A 16201-nucleotide genomic window follows, 5' to 3' on the forward strand; every position below is an offset into this window, starting at 1 on the left:
TTAAGACAAATAAACTAATTAATTGGAATTGCATGTGGGATTTTTAAATCCCAAAAGGCTCATAAAGGCACAATTGAAACCATTCCAGATGCCAAGCAAAGACATTAACAGAATGGAAATACAACAAAATACAGATATAAAATGTTGCATATTAACAACGTTATTAAGAAATGTCCGGTTATATATGGGGTTTAATTTCCTTTTGCAATTACATATGTCTGTATTATGATGATGTTTATATTGAAAATGTAACTTATAACAGTATCAAATGATGGTATAATAGCCCATTCTGTAAAAGCACCATTGGACCAGGCCTTTACACAGCCATTTAAGATCCTGTAGTCCCATTTATGATAAGGTATGATGAACCTTCATTAATCCCTGGGGGACATTCAGAAGTCATAGTAGAAATGTATCATATCACCCCTTAGGTGATACATAAACTCAGCACAAAAAGAAAGGAAACATATTAATAATTAATTATATCTCCCCTTTAATAATACCAAATTGTATTGTGTTTTATATCATTTTTATCGTTGATTCGTCAACTTTACAAGGAGGTACAGCTTGTAAGCATCGGGCATTCGAGGCATGAGCTACACAGCCAAACGTTTGGGTAGCGCCGACCAATTTTTTGCCAAAATGGCTTGCAATGCAAAATTTGCTAACAATCTGTCCATTATTTCCCCCCTTTAATTATGCCGAATGGTATTGCGTTTGATATCTCTATCATATATCATGTTATCGTTGATGTGTCACCTTTACAACAAGGTACAGTTTGTAAGGATCTGGCATTCGTGGAATGAGCAACACAGGAAAACACCAAAAGAACAGTATTGCAGGTCTGCCAGGCCATTTTGACCATTTTTGGAGGGGCGCTACCCACACGTTTGGTTGTGTTGCTCATTCCACGAATGCCAGATCAAACACAATACCATTTGGCATAATTAAGGATGAGCAACACAGCCAAACGTGTGGGTAGCGTCCCTCCAAAAATGGTGACGAATCAACGATATAAAACACAATACAATTTGGTATTATTAAAGGGAAGATATAATTAATTATTAATATGTTTCCTTTCTTTTTGTTCTCAGTTTAGATGACGCAGGGACACCTATTACATAATATTGTTTAAACATGTCATTGCCTCCCTCCCTCCCTTTGATCATTTTTATCCAAATTGTGACCCAGGCATGGTCACTGAAATGTGCAGCCACCTCTGCATAGTATTAGAGAATAGATGTGCAGGGGTGTGTCTAGGCATTGGTGGTAGGCAACCTCCACACAATATAAAAATAACACTGGCAGTATTGGATAGTTTGTGAGTGCACTGCCGTTTGTACCCATGAAAAGTTCAATGTAATCAATAGGGCAATTTAAAAAGAGCAAAGATGAGGAAGAGAGAAGAAAAGTACTATACAGACAGTGTAGTTTTATGGACTTTTTAAAAGCATCCGTCTGTCTCTGGTTTTACCAATTGCATTGAAAAGTTCAAAGCCATTTGGGGCACTTTAGAAAGAGGAAAGATGGTAGAAAGATGACAAAAATCACAAAAAGTAGAGAGGTGGCATTGGCAAAGGCAGCCAACAAGTTTTCTTGCACCTACAGAAAAGAAATCCCAGAAATAAATAAAACAAAGCTTCGAGGGTCAGTATGTTAACACCACTAAATATCTGAACCCTAATAATAGCTTTGGGACCAGCCCTACGTGCACATAGTTGTCAACATGTGATATCATGCACCTACTGTTAGCCGTCATGATTTCATACCTCATTGGGCCAGCCGAAGATGGAGAAAGGGAAAATCCCAGAGGAGAACCAAGTGTCCAACACATCTTCATCTGAAAACACAGGGACAGATACAGGTCATGGAAAGCCACTGACGGACATAGCACTCTATAATGACTAGATCATGACAGTAGCATTAGCATTACCATTAACCCATTTAGGCCTGAACACATTATGACGCAATATTTTATGCTTTAAATATAAAAAAATAGCAGATGTACAAGCTCACAGCGAGCTTGTAGATCTTCTATTTTTGAAAAATCGTGAAAATTAGAATTTTGACCCGATTCTATAAGTGTCTTTTGAATCCTTCTAAGATTTTTGGAAAAAACCTATGTTTCTATGTCAGCAATCTGGCCGGCCATCGTCAAAGAAAAGGTCCTTTTCACTTAACTGGAGCTCAGTTAGTCTGTTCTTGAGAGACTACTATGTCAGTGGTGCTCAAACCTTTTCATGTGAAGGACCCCCAAAATGATATTTATTTGGCCACGGACCCCCATTTCAAAATATCTAGTTCCAGGGACCACCCAGAAGCGAAATTTGAGTTACAAACGTTCGCTTTGAAAATACATATATTCAAAGATTTGCACACATTTTCACGACTTTTTTTTTTTTTTAAATAGCAGATCTACAAGCTCGCAGCGCGGCACTCGGTGCAGCGCTGTGAGCTTGTATATCTGCTATTTTTCACTGGTTAAAGCATTCAATAATTCTAGGCCTAAATGGGTTAATATAATGAATTTGGATAACGTTACCCTGTCTGAGGGAGATCTTGTCGGTGGACACATTGAAGCGTTTGGCTGCCTTTTCCCTGGCCTCCTCCTCTGTCCTCCCACTCACCCAGTAATGGCCGTCCATGTCCTGGTGGACAGACAGAGACAGAGGAAGACAACAGAGACAGAAGAAGAGAGTAAGTTTGTCCATGTCGTGGTGGACAGCTTGATTTATACTTTGTTGTACGACGGAGCATAAATGAGGGCATATCCATGGACAGAGACAGCAAAGACAGAAGATGTGTACATCCATGGACAGATAGAGACATAGAAGACAGCAGAATTATAAGTGAACAATGAGGACACCGTTAGAAGTGCATCGTAGCGTGTCAAATGATAGACCATCGGGAAAATTAAATTAAATTCGGGTAATCTGTTGTATAATAATCAGTTTAGTGATGTGGCATGTAAGATATGTGTGCAGCATATTAAGCAATAAGATGGCCGTATAGATTCAGATAACATGTGATGAGCATTTTCTACTTTAGTACATAGCTGAAGAGCAAAGAGGTTGTAAACCATCAATCCAAATTCAGAGTAAATTAATTAATGAAGGTTGCACACTGCTCTCCATCTAAAAAACATTATCTATTACTACATGTTTCAGCAATACACCATAGCATTAGTGAATGATAAATATCTCTTTTCATATGGAGAGAAGTGTGCAACCTTCATTTCTTTCCAATTCCCTTATTTATTTATTGTTGCCATTATTTCATGGTCTAAACGCATTGCATGGTCAATTACTCGTAAGATCAAAGAAATAATCAACAGATTAATCAAATACTAAAGTAATCACTGGTTGCTGCCAAGTAGTTGTAGCTCTCCTGTGAAAGGCAGGGGGGTACGTGGAGGGGGTACATGAGGCATGGGCCATGAACTTCCATCCCAGGGTGTCGTGATGGGAGAGTGTTTTTTGCAGGTCTTTCAGTCCGAGCGTATCAAAAAAGCAACTGGTTAAGCACCATTGGTCCGACCAGTTTAACATTCACCTGGTTAGCATTCACCAGCGTTAGTTTTACTGGGGCAGTGGTGTAAAGTAACTAAGTAGGTTTACTTAAGTACACTTTTGAGTTATTTGTACTTTACTTGAGTATTTCCAATTTCTAATACTTTTACTTCTACGCCACTACATCTCGGATCCAAATATTGTACTTTTATTCCACTGCAATTATTTGAAAATGTTATATACTAGTTACTTTGCAGATATAAATTATAATATTATAAAACATACATTAACCACTTTAGTCCCATTTTATACCGTGGCTATTTGAAAATAGCCGGCGAGCTTGTAGATCTGCTATTTTCAAACATTTTGTACTTTTACTTTTAGTACTTTAAGTACATTTTGATGCCAACACTTCCATACTTCTGCTCAAGTACATTTTGAATTCTGGACATTTACTTGAAACAGTTATATTGTAGTTATATTGCAGTATTGATACTTTTACTTAAGTAAAATACGTGAATACTTTTTCCACCACTGTACTGAGGTAAGGGTTAAGGTTTATAGGTGTATCTTTGTCCCCCTGTCTTTTGTCACCTCCGTGCAGCCAATCACCACCACTGCCCTAACCCAGTTGCCTTTTTGATACACTCGGACTGAAAGACCTTCAAAAAACACTCTCCCGTGTCGTAATGGTGTTGTGCTTCTGCTGCTGTGCGGTACGGGCATGAACTGGCCTTGTCACCAGAGTGCCCCCGTGTGGCGGCTTCTTACCTCTCCTGGTTTCACAGACTGGTCGTTGACGGTGACAAAGTAGGCAGGGATCCTGTGGCCCCACCACAGCTGGCGAGAGATACACCAGTCTCTGAGAGAAGAACAACAGAGAGAAGATGAGGTTTCAAGAAAACAAAATACACCTGAACTGTATCGCCTCCGCCTCGTCGAATGTAATTAAGTCTCAAAGACAGGGTTTCACCAAAGACGCTTAATTAACTACTCAAGGGTGAAAGTGGTTAGAAATTGTTGTGCTAGTGCTTTGTTTTGGGTTGAACGTCTAAATAAACACCTAAGCCATTGTGCGATTGTATTATATAGAGATTTATGTGTTCCCTAAGTACACTGAGATGTATTTAACTTTACGCAGACCTGCTGGCATCACTGGGGGGTTGAATAATACACATTATTTTCTCATTAACTGTCAGGACAAATGAAGGAATGAAATGAAATGAAGATGCACTACGTGCAGAACGTATCAATAGAGAGCACATGAAAAGAAGTCCAGGTGAGACAATGACCTGATGTTGTCCAGCCAGTTGAACCAGGTCTTATGGTGGTGGTCTGGGATGATCTTGAGGCGGCCCTCCCTGACGGCGTCCGCTGCTTGCTTGCCCATGTCTGTGCAGTTGACGTACCACTGTGGCTTCAGCAGGGGCTCCACGATGTCCTTAGAACGACTGATGGACAGGAGAGGGGACACACAGACAGATGGGCACAGACAAAGATGTAAATCAGGGATACTCAAACTTCTGAGCCTGTGAGCCACATTACAAAAATGTCAAGGGGCCACGGACTAGTTGATAAAATGACATTACTTGATAACTTCTCACTTTTATTTCCACATAACGTAAGACAAGGGCAATGTGCATTATTTTATGGCTTGGAATTCCATTTATATTCTGTCAATAACACAATTTGAAATCAAAGTAATTTGCTACATTTTGTCTCTTTTTAATAATTCTGTGCAATTAGCATATTCCACACAAACACTAAAACAAACAAATGTACATTTGTCTGCTATTTGTCTAGATTGTTGTCTATCTGTCTGCCTGCTATCAAGTGGGATAACATTAAAGATAGCTGAACAGAGACAGCTATCTCTTTCAATTGCTTCACAATGTTATTTATGACCTTATTTATGACTTATGACAACACAAATGGCTTTTTACAGAAAATAAACTTGTGAAAATAGAGTTATGGCTAAGGAAAATCAAATCAAATCAAACAATCTACTCAAAATACATTACCCAGACTGTTTAGCTACCAAATGGCCACTTCTGGCCCGCGGGCCGGAGTTTGAGTATCACAGATGTAAATCATTTCTTTTTCATTTTGGACTGAAATTCCTCACACATACTTCATTAAACAGAGAGAATTAGAGAGTCATACATGTAGACACCCCTACAAAAACACCAGAGAATACATCTCACCTGCATACTGGTACAACCATGGGGTTGTCTTTGATTTCTTTGAACTGGCCCAGGTCCTTCAGAGCCTGCAGCACTGCCGTCCTGGCAGCAAAACGCTTCATACCCTGGGAACAACATACACAGTGAGTTTAAGAAGACGACGCTTTTTACATAATAGAACAAAAGAACAACAAAAAAATAACGACAGCACCAGGGATGAGTTATATATTTTTGAGTTCAAGTTTGTTGTCTACAGTTATCTCTTCATTTTTTTTGGTGTTCAAGGTTGTTGTCTACAGTTATCTCTTCATCAAATCAGTTCTAAAGATTCTCTAGACTTTTTCATTAAAAAAGGTAACTTAAATCACCTTCAACCAGATTTTTTAATGGCTGCAGAATCTTGCAAAATATGATCGTTCACAGTCACATAATTTAAAGTCAACTGCAGTGCAGAATTTGCTCTTTTTTACCAAGGCTTCTTGGAAAGGCTGTTCTGATATACAGTAAGGAACCTGCTTGCTCGCAAACATCATATATTTGTGCTAGAAAATCGCATAACTCATTATTAGTGCATAATGAAAAAGTGACATCGATGCAGCCCAAACATGCAGATACACCATGCAGTTTGAGCTCAGCACTTTATTAGCTGTTGAGTTATGTGCGTTTGTCGAGTGTCTATGTGAACACATTTGGCCCGTGTTCGGGGAGAGAAGCCGGACGGGGAGGGTGATAATGAATTGTCACTGCACGTAAATCCTACGGGCAGGGGTGGCACCTGAGTGTTGGGTGGGAGGAGTAGGACGAAGGCTCTACGTCCTCCCGGTGGGGGCTCCTCACTGGGAGGTGAGTCAGTGGGATACAACAGGAGTGACAACACAGAAATGTATGTGGAGGAATCAATTGACATAACAACTTAATCGGGGGGGGTAAAGGGGGTAAAAACATATGGACGGTGGGAACGCATTGGTTTCTATGCTGCGGAAATGAAGCTTTTTTGAAGCGGTGAAAGCCGCTTCCAAGGAGTGGCTTTGTCTGTCCCGTACATGTTTTTTTGAGGATTCCCATAGATTCCCAAGGAGTGGCTTTGTCTGTCCCGTACATGCAGAATTGAAGATTGGTAAAGCTTCACATGACAATTTGGCCCTCCAGACCAAATCATTCATTCATTCAGAATTCATAAAAATATAGAACTAAAGCACATAGAAAGTATAGATCTAGAACACAGAATGTATAGATCTAGAACTAGAATTCACCGCTTCACTTCGAACCGAGGTTTGATTTTTTTGCCCTCATATGGGTGTCACCATCATTGTTTACAGGTACCCAATTGGAATGCTATTGGCTGCCAACGGTCACGTGCAACCGCAGGGATACTTGGGTAAATGTGTTGAACCTGCCAAAAATAAAGCACACGAAGAAGAATCATCACAAGCCTATGATCACAAGCCCCTCCTACAGTATACCCTGCAATTATAACATAAATTGGACCATATTTTCACAAAACGCCTATCATGGTGATTGAAACGAGGCTTTAACTCCCTGCCAAAAAAGACTTTTCTATAATAAAAACGTCTTTTTAACTATGGCCTTCCCTGCCAGACGTCTTCTGGACGTCTTTTAAAAAAAAAAAGATTTGGACCTCCAACAGTGTACTAGGCATGATCGCGAACGCGAAATTGCATGTTTAACCCCCATACCAACCCCATCTTTCAAACATGGCAGCCATGTTTGTTTACATTTGAAGAAAACATAAGGGCTGCCTTCTCCTGAATGCCTGAACGGATTTCCAAGCGGATTCTTTTGTTTGAAAGCTGTGAAAAGCATGCACATGCATAGTGCATGATCTGTGCACGAATGTGTGCACCAGCGTGCACACTATTTTTTTAACCCTTTGTTGGCGAAACGGCAATATAAGAGGTCCCACTTTAAATATGGCACCGACTGAGTTAAACTAGTGACAGGAACCATAACGTATTTATGACAATGTTTATTAAGGTAAGAAAATCAAATGTAAAAGTTCGGAGGAAATGAATGTAATCCTATGGAGAACATGTTGCTTCTGGTACCAGAAGAGTGCAACTAGCGGCCAATCATAGGAACTTTTAGTTTCGCGTTTGCTTCATTTTAAATCCGGACAACTGGCTCCCTGTGTAAAAAAGCACACAAATCTTTTGTTTGAATAACATAAATTCCTTGTCTTTTCAAAACGAGTAAAAAAAAAAAAAGAAGTCAACTTCATTATATAAAAACCAAGTCTGGACAGTGGGATCTTCAAACATTTGCTTGTCTCAGTCTCCCAGATGGGGCATCTCTTAGATTGGGTGGGGGTCCTACAAAATACAGGAATGGGGACTTACCAAGTACGGAGCAGGTACGTTGATGAGCAGCCCGTTCTCATCCAGGATGTTGATGAAGGCCAGGTTGTGTCTCACTCCCACATCGTAGTCGTTGTGGTCGTGGGCTGGAGTGATCTTCACAGCACCTGGATGACAGACACACCAGAGGGCATATTAATGAGTCAGGTGGGCTCATTAAGAGTAACAGTTCATGACATTACATGTCGATGCATATTACATAATAATGTATCACACATAAAAAGTATGTTTCATTTGGGAGGGAAAGAGAACAGGGGAAATGAGAGAGGTAGTCTGGGTTTATGATTAGAGCTGTGATCACAAGTAATGGTACTAATAACTTTTTGCACTATATAATCAGATCAAGCGTACTGATGAAATCAATATGCCATTTCTCATCTTAACAAAGAGCTAATTGATATTGATACAGTATGGGTCTTAGGACATATCTCGTAGATATATTTATTTCCCCATTAAGAGCTTACCTTTTTTATTTCACGTTTATTTACATTTTCTCTAAAAGAGTGCTGATATTATCTGAATAATTGCGTCATGGATGTTGTAATTAAATACATAATATTTTCTCTACACTCTCTGTCAGTCATTTAACTTATAATAAATAAATAAAGCGCACAAAGTTTGGTCACTGGGTTGGATTACACAGCTAGCTAAGCTACAGTAGTTTCAAGACAAGTTCATTCTTATCCTGATCCTCCACCGGTGCCTACCTGTTCCAAAGTTCATGTCCACAAACTCGTCAAAAACAATGGGCATCTTGCGGTCACAGAAGGGGTGTTGGACCATCTTGCCCTTCAGGTGTTGGTACCTGGGGTCAGCAGGATGGACCGCTACCGCAGAGTCTCCCAGCATGGTCTCAATACGGGTGGTGGCCACAACCACCTCCTCGTCTGACGGAGGGAGAGAATATAGTAAGACAATAGACAGCCTCTGACCAAGCTACCCGCTATGCCAGATGTTCTCAAAGTGGAATCCAGGGCATCCCCAGAGGTCCTTGAGGGGGTTCACGGCGGTCCCCAGCAAAATGAGTTAACATAGCATTAAATCAGTTTAACCAGGTTAGACATGTAGTCATGTATACGTCGGCTATTTGAAAAAAAATCTACAAGCTAAACGCGGCACATCGTACACATGTTGTGAACTTTTAACACAGAAAATCTTGTATGGGGGTCCCTGGCACAAAATGTTTTCAAATGGAGTCTGCGGTCAAATGCATATTCATTTGGGGGTCCTTGGCAAGAAAAGGTTTGAGAACCACTGCACTACACAATTAGCCAGTAGCTATGCCCCTCCCGAAAAAGCTTTTGTCCAATGCTAGCTTAGCAACCGGCAGCTTGCCAAGGCTGTTGCCAAGGCAAACCTTGGCAAGCAGGAAGTTATTCTAAGCTAGCATAGGACAACAGCTTTTTGGGAGGGGCATAGCTACTGGCTAATTAAGGGTGAACATCTAAGGCAAAACCATGTTTCCATTTTAAATGGCATGGTGGATGTAAAGTATGGGTAGCTCTGTTTGCACAATATCCTGTGTTCATGCAGTCACTCACCAGATCCATTGATCTTGTAGGAGAAGGAGACCAGCACTCCAAACTCCACTTTCTCCTTGTACCCAGGAACAGGCAGCAGAGTCCTGCCTGTCAACTCCCTCTTGTCCACCTGCAAAACACCCAGCACAGTGCCTTGGTCAAACACACTGCGTATTACTGACAGAAAACAGTTCATTATTACCAGTAAGACTCCCTAAATCGGGAGATAAGCGACTGTCAGGTCGCATACACAAACTTTAGAAGGCAATGGTAGAAAATCAGGAGGGAATATGGGAAATGGGACAGGTCCATGTTGATGACATGACTTTAGAGATACTATGTACCGCTTTGCGTGATTTTAGGGCCAAATCTGTAGGAGCAGTGTCCAAAAATATGTCTTGCAAGAATCGGCCTCATGGTGGCGCTAGAAGAGGGCCATGTGAGAAAAAAGAGGGGTGGTTTGGCAGCCCTGTGTGCAAAGTTTGGCATGTATCGGGGCAACGGTGGCAGAGATATGAGTAGTGGAAAAGTGTGATGTGATGGACACACTGACTGACAGCTGGTGGAGGTTTTGACTGCACGCACACGCACACGCACACGCACACACACATACCTCAATGTCAGAAATGGCAGAGTTGAGCGTGCAGGACCAGTTGACCAGCCTCTTGCTCCTGTAGATGACTCCCTCCTCATGCATACGGATGAAGGCTTCCTGGACAGCGTAGGAAAGTTTCTACAGGGAGAAAGAGAGCGAGGCATGAGAAGTAGAGCTTAGAAATTCAGCCCGAGCCCGACGGGACCCGACGGGTCGGCGCGGCGCGGGCTGGGCCGGGCTCAAATTTCCATGTATATGACGGGCTATGGGTCGGGTCGGGCTTTTATAATCCGGTAGGCAAGCGCAGCGCAGTATCATGATGTCTCTGTGACTGTGTAAACTGCGCGCTCATGACTCTATGGCTGCACCGCTGCGCTGTTTCGCAACTTGACAGTTGAGCGTGAGTGTGTGTGTGCGTGCGCTGTGTGTGTGCGTGTGGCTGGCTGCTGTGGCGTGTGCAGTGCATGCATGCGCTGCCAGCGCTGGTCGAGCAGAGCAGAGCGGAGGACATCGTTGAAACAGTCCACAGACACTTTTTGTATCCTAATAATCATAATAGACGTTGTGTGAACGTTGTAGCTATAATAGCCTGTGCGCCTGCTGTCTGATTTAGCGGCGGCCGTCAGCTGTGTTTTCCAGCAAGGCTTTTTGATTGATTGAAGAATTAGGCTCCGATGTTTTTGTTCCATAATTAGCACGGTACTTGCTACAATGTCTTATATAGGTCTATATAAAGACAGTTGGAAAAGGACTCTGTTCTTAACAAATCACCATATGAGAAAAAAGGCTGCTGCAGCAATTAAGCTTGTTTATAATGTCGGGCTGCGGGCTGTGTCGGTCTCCAATTGTCAATTCAGGGTTTCCTGCAGGAAAAAGTCTTGACCAGGGGGGGATCTCATGGCGCACGCGCAAAGCGCGTGCGCCGAAATTTTTTGATAATTAATTAATGAATTCGAGTAATTAATTCATTTAATTTTTAATATTAATTCTTATTTTTGCCCTATAAAAACACATGAATGTGCCCATGATGACGGAAAACACAACTACATGCTATCATCCACATTTATTCAACATTGAATAACTACGTTTTTCACAGGACAGTGTAACTTGTTTTTTTTTCCCCCAGGTTAATCAACCAGCACTCGTGCCATATAAATAGAAGTCTACAGCACAGTAAAAAATCAACATTGGTGTAAAGTAACTAAGTAGATTTACTTAAGTAGCCTACTGTACTTATACTGTACAAAGGAGATTTTCAGGTATTTGTACTTTACTTCGTTGTGAGTAAATGAGAAGAGGTCTCTCTCTCTCTCTCTCTCTCTCTCTCTCTCTCTCTCTCTCTCTCTCTCTCTCTCTCTCTCTCTCTCTCTCTCTCTCTCTCTCTCTCTACGCAATCTACGACTCGCTGTGCAGCTGTGTCACTGTCAAGTTGACCTAGGCTCGGCTCTCAGAGAACTTCAAAAGAAGTTAACGACCGTCAATTAAGCAGCTGCATGCGCTGCTCTGCCAGTGAGGCACAAGTAACTTCACATGGCTGCCATGTTTGAAAGATAGGGTTGGTATGGGGGTTAAACATGCAATTTCGCGATCGCGATCATGCCTAGTACATTGTTGGAGGTCCAAAAAGTTTTTTTGAAAAAAAAAAAAAAAATTGAAAAAAAAAAAAAAAAAAAAAAAATTTTTTTTTTTTTTTTTTTTTTAGACCCTTGGGGGGGCGGGGGGGTTTTCAGGCCGGGCGGGGCGCCTGGCCTGTAAAGTGCTGCAGGAAACCCTGCAATTATGTATCGGGCTTTGGGCCGGGCTCGGGCTGCCGTTCTGTGGGGTGGGTTGGGCCGGGCTCATTTTTTTTGGCCCGATCTAAGCTCTAATGAGAAGTACAATTTAGTAATTTTTTATATCTTTTTATCCAGAGTGTCTTGCAAAGTGAGATCGAATTAAGCTGCATGAACTCTATTCAACGAAAAAGAAGGTAAGTGGTCGACCACTTAGCTTGTAGTTGGTTGACATTCTATATGGCCATGTCCAACTGAGCGTGCATATTCAAATTGTCTATATTCAGCTGTGTTACAAACAATATGTTTCGCAGGTGCCACCCCAACAGTTGAGAAACGGTCTACTTTAAACAGCGGTAAACAAGGTGATGCTCACAGGGTCCATGGTGAAACAGGCTCTGTCCCAGTCCAGAGAGGAGCCCAGTTTCTTCAGCTGGTGATAGATACGGTCTCCCTTTCTGAAATAAAAAGAAGTGCGGTTATTCTGCTGTGCAAATAACTAACTGCATTACCCCAGTTATGTGGGCATACCGCAATGTTGAGCTCATAACTATCATTACTTATTTATTTAATTTGCATTGTGTTCGATATGAAATATAAGCTTACCATAAACACAATAATGATTGTTTAGTTATCACTGACTTTCTTCCACCCTACAGTATGTTCATGGGCTTCTAGAGAAACAAGACTTATCGACCATCACTTCAGCTTCAAAGGAGTGGGAGGGGTAATGTCTGTACTGTTGACCTAATTTCGAAGCCAAACGTTACACCGCTCATTTTTGCACATTTTGGCCTGGAGTCAGGCAACATGGGGCAGCCGGTGAATTTGGACAAGGCATTATGCCAGATTTGTGAGAAAAAGAATATCCGCTGCGATTACATTAATGGGTATACAAATGTTACACTCTGCCATCACAGACCATTTTGATCGAGCTGCTGTGTTGGACATTTAACTTTTGAACAAGCTCACGGCAGGTCAATTCATGTAGGCTATAATGTAGAAGGCAAAAAAACATGTTTACAGAGGTTAGTGGGATTTCAAATTGAAAGTTATGATGTAATGTATTGTCATTACACAAACCTTATATACATCACAGCCCTGGAGAATGCCCATATGTTGGTAGTTTGATGACAGTACAAATTATGAAGGGTGGGCCGCGTGCATTTTTCAGAGTATGTTTATTTGAGTTCTGGCTTGGATCAATGGAACTAACATTAAGTTCCTATTTATCAGCATCACAATGAAAACTTGTTTTTCAAAGTTGTAAAGAAACCATTTTGCATGACATTTATTTTAACATTATTTTGTAAATGTTTTTTAATTATAGATAATGTTATATAATCATTAAAATGTAGTGTTTAGTTGGGGGCCCACTTGCAATATCCTCACGGCCCCCAGGTTGACAATCTAAGTGATCGTTAGCAATGAAGCCAGCATAACAAGATCTCTCAAACCAGTGGTTCTCAAACGTTCACTTTTCAAGGTCTCCCCTTAACTCTGACAGTGTACAAATGTATACTGTTAAGGAGTTACAAAGTTGTATGGGTCAATTTAGACCCACCTAAAGGAACCCACAAAGTCCCTGGAATCCACGTTGAGAACCACTGTCTAAGGCCAAGGCTACACGGAGCTGGATATTTGTGAATCTAGACATTTTTTGGTGCTGTTGGGGCTTGTAGCCACACGAAGCTGGTTATTTTGGCAGTGAATCTGGATATTTTTCAATCCGGATAAATAAGTGGAGACACTGAAAAATATCCGCTTCACTGGATCTGTGTAGTCATGATACCCGGATATCTCTGAAGACTTTACTGTGTGTGTGCTTGTTAGACCTAGATATCTTTGTCGTGTGGACCTAGATATTTTTCTATGTGGATATCTGAAAAAACCGGGATATATGAAATATCCAGCTCTGTGTGGACCTAGATATTTTTCTATGTGGATATCTGAAAAACCAGGATATATGAAAAATCCAGCTCCGTGTAGCCACTTTCCCACCATTCCCAGGCCTCAAAGCTTCGCCACTCACTCATTCTTCCACTTCCAGACTTCCTGGATGAAGCTGTCTCTGCCCAGGTCATGGCGGGACATGCCTTGCTCTCTCATGAGCTTTTTCTCTACCACCACCTGGGTGGCGATGCCAGCGTGGTCACAGCCAGGGTTCCACAGGGTGGTCTCCCCTCGCATCCTGTGCCTACACGGGTACAGCAAACCGCGCAGGTTAATGTTGAGTAACGACGACCAAAGGGTTGAAAATTGAAAGTAAAAATATTAGTGCATGCCATGATTGTGTAGCTCTGAAACAGAAACACGTTCAAAGATAATTAGCGCCTTAATGCTTAGCTTAAAGGGGAAGACCACCCATTTTCAATATTGAACTGTGTCATTAATATACCTTAGAGGAGTTGTGTGGAAATAGAAAAAAAGTTCCCCCTCTTCTGTGTTGCCTAGAACTGGAGGATTGATTTGGGGGTTTGTATTGTAAATTATAACTTGATGACATAAGGTATATTAATGACTTATTTCAATATTGAAAATGGGTGGTCTTCCCCTTTAAGTGTAAAATAAACTATGTTTGATTAAGAGCAATAAAAATAAAGGTTATGACATATTACCTGTGTGGTAACTACTATATTACTATTGCGACCGTAAGTCGCATTTACTATGAAAACCTCCGGATCCTGTGTGTGCCCAACATATGAAAGCCATGCAAAGATCAGGTGGTAACCACCTGAGGTAACCGTTTGAAATGGACAGAAATGTCTCTCTCAGAGAAAGACATTTTGAATTCTGACTATTACAATCAGATCAACTTCAGACTTGAAGTAGGCAATTACCATCTGGTCAAACAGTCCTGAATGGCATTGGTGAGGGCATGACCCAGGTGGAGAGATCCGGTCACATTGGGCGGAGGGATACACATCATGAAGACACCTTGAGGGTTTGGCTCAGAAATATTATTCCTCTGAAAAATATATTGGGGAGGGAAGTCTTGTTAAAAAAAACTATTTTATTATTCATTGTATGATGGTGTTATTTAAAATATGCTGAGTTTTCCCCCTAAATCTGGGACAGTAGGTTGAAAGTGGTTCATGATGACTAGTAATTTGATGACCTGCAGAAAGATGCTAATCAAATGATTGTTTTAGGAATGTGACCCAAAATAATTAATTATTAAATACATATATCGCATTCAAGGCTTTCAAAGCTTCGTCAGGTGTGTAATAATAGAAAATACGTTATTTTTTGGGTGAGCTTAGAATTAAATGGATTTTCTTTAGTGTGGATATGATGAGCTTACCCCATACTCTGGCTTGAAGAATCCCTGTTTTTCCCACCAGGAGTACCAGGCAGACTCCACATACTGTGGACTGTAAGCTGCAGGAAGAGGGCTGACAACATCTGACAGGGGAAGACAAGGGTTACACATTTACAGTTACAGTACAGTTACAATGCACAAAAGATTTTTTCATGCCTCGGCCAGTGAGACATTACTTGACTGGAGGCACTATGCTTTAGGGTGGTCCATCCGTCCCTCCCATTCTCCTGCCTGTGGGAGAATATCATTACAAAATGCCCACATGGACTCAAGGATTCATGAATAATGAATTTGGTGGTCAAAGGTAAAGGTCACTGTGACCAAGTGATGTAGTCTATATATATTTTTTTCTTTTCAGATGGTATACTATACCATAATTATTCCCTCACACAGGGCATGTGGACGCGTGTGGACACATGCGGTTACCAAACGAAATACTAAATTAGCTGCAATTACATCTATTGTTAAGTTAACGTGTTAAGTACTTCTCATGGTCATTGTCACCTCAGTAGCCACACACCTGCCTTCACATCGAAGTGTTCGGCCACATTATCACCTGAAAAAGGTGATTGAAGTGCACACTCTTCCCCCTGCCCCTCCTCCAGCGTATCAAGTACGCTAAGTCTTGTGGTTACAGAGGGTGCACTATTTTTGAGTATACAGCTTATACTGGAAGAACACACCACTGCTGTGACCTCACTAACATGTGTCAGACAGTACATAAATGTGGCACACATATTAACACTAACACATAAAAATAGTAAATACACTTAACAACTTTTATAAAATTCCTTTCAAGTATTCACTACATACTGATATTATACGAGTCTGTGCAGACATGGACGTAAACTGCAACTAGTTGGCTGAGTTATACAACCACAACGCTGCATCACACTACAAGAGAGAAGGCACACTCCTGCATGCA

At 41.2% G+C, this 16201-nt stretch overlaps 1 protein-coding gene across 1 annotated transcript in view; it reads right to left on the minus strand.

Annotated features, from left to right (window-relative positions):
- The window catches only part of vars1 (valyl-tRNA synthetase 1), a 33666-nt gene that overhangs the window by 11580 nt on the left and 5885 nt on the right, over positions 1–16201 (minus strand). The window contains exons 7-19 of the mRNA XM_080748610.1: positions 15259–15359; positions 14795–14922; positions 13987–14151; positions 12331–12412; positions 10201–10320; positions 9609–9717; positions 8775–8954; positions 8050–8174; positions 5714–5817; positions 4802–4960; positions 4281–4371; positions 2543–2648; positions 1770–1840 (exon numbers count right to left, since the gene is read on the minus strand). Of these exons, the coding sequence (XP_080604736.1) occupies positions 1770–1840; positions 2543–2648; positions 4281–4371; positions 4802–4960; positions 5714–5817; positions 8050–8174; positions 8775–8954; positions 9609–9717; positions 10201–10320; positions 12331–12412; positions 13987–14151; positions 14795–14922; positions 15259–15359 (1541 nt within the window). The remainder of the gene's footprint in view (positions 1–1769; positions 1841–2542; positions 2649–4280; positions 4372–4801; positions 4961–5713; positions 5818–8049; positions 8175–8774; positions 8955–9608; positions 9718–10200; positions 10321–12330; positions 12413–13986; positions 14152–14794; positions 14923–15258; positions 15360–16201) is intronic.

Source organism: Nannobrachium achirus (genome assembly GCF_963921795.1).
Source record: "Nannobrachium achirus genome assembly, chromosome: 2".
NCBI classification, from domain to species: Eukaryota; Metazoa; Chordata; class Actinopteri; order Myctophiformes; family Myctophidae; genus Nannobrachium; species Nannobrachium achirus.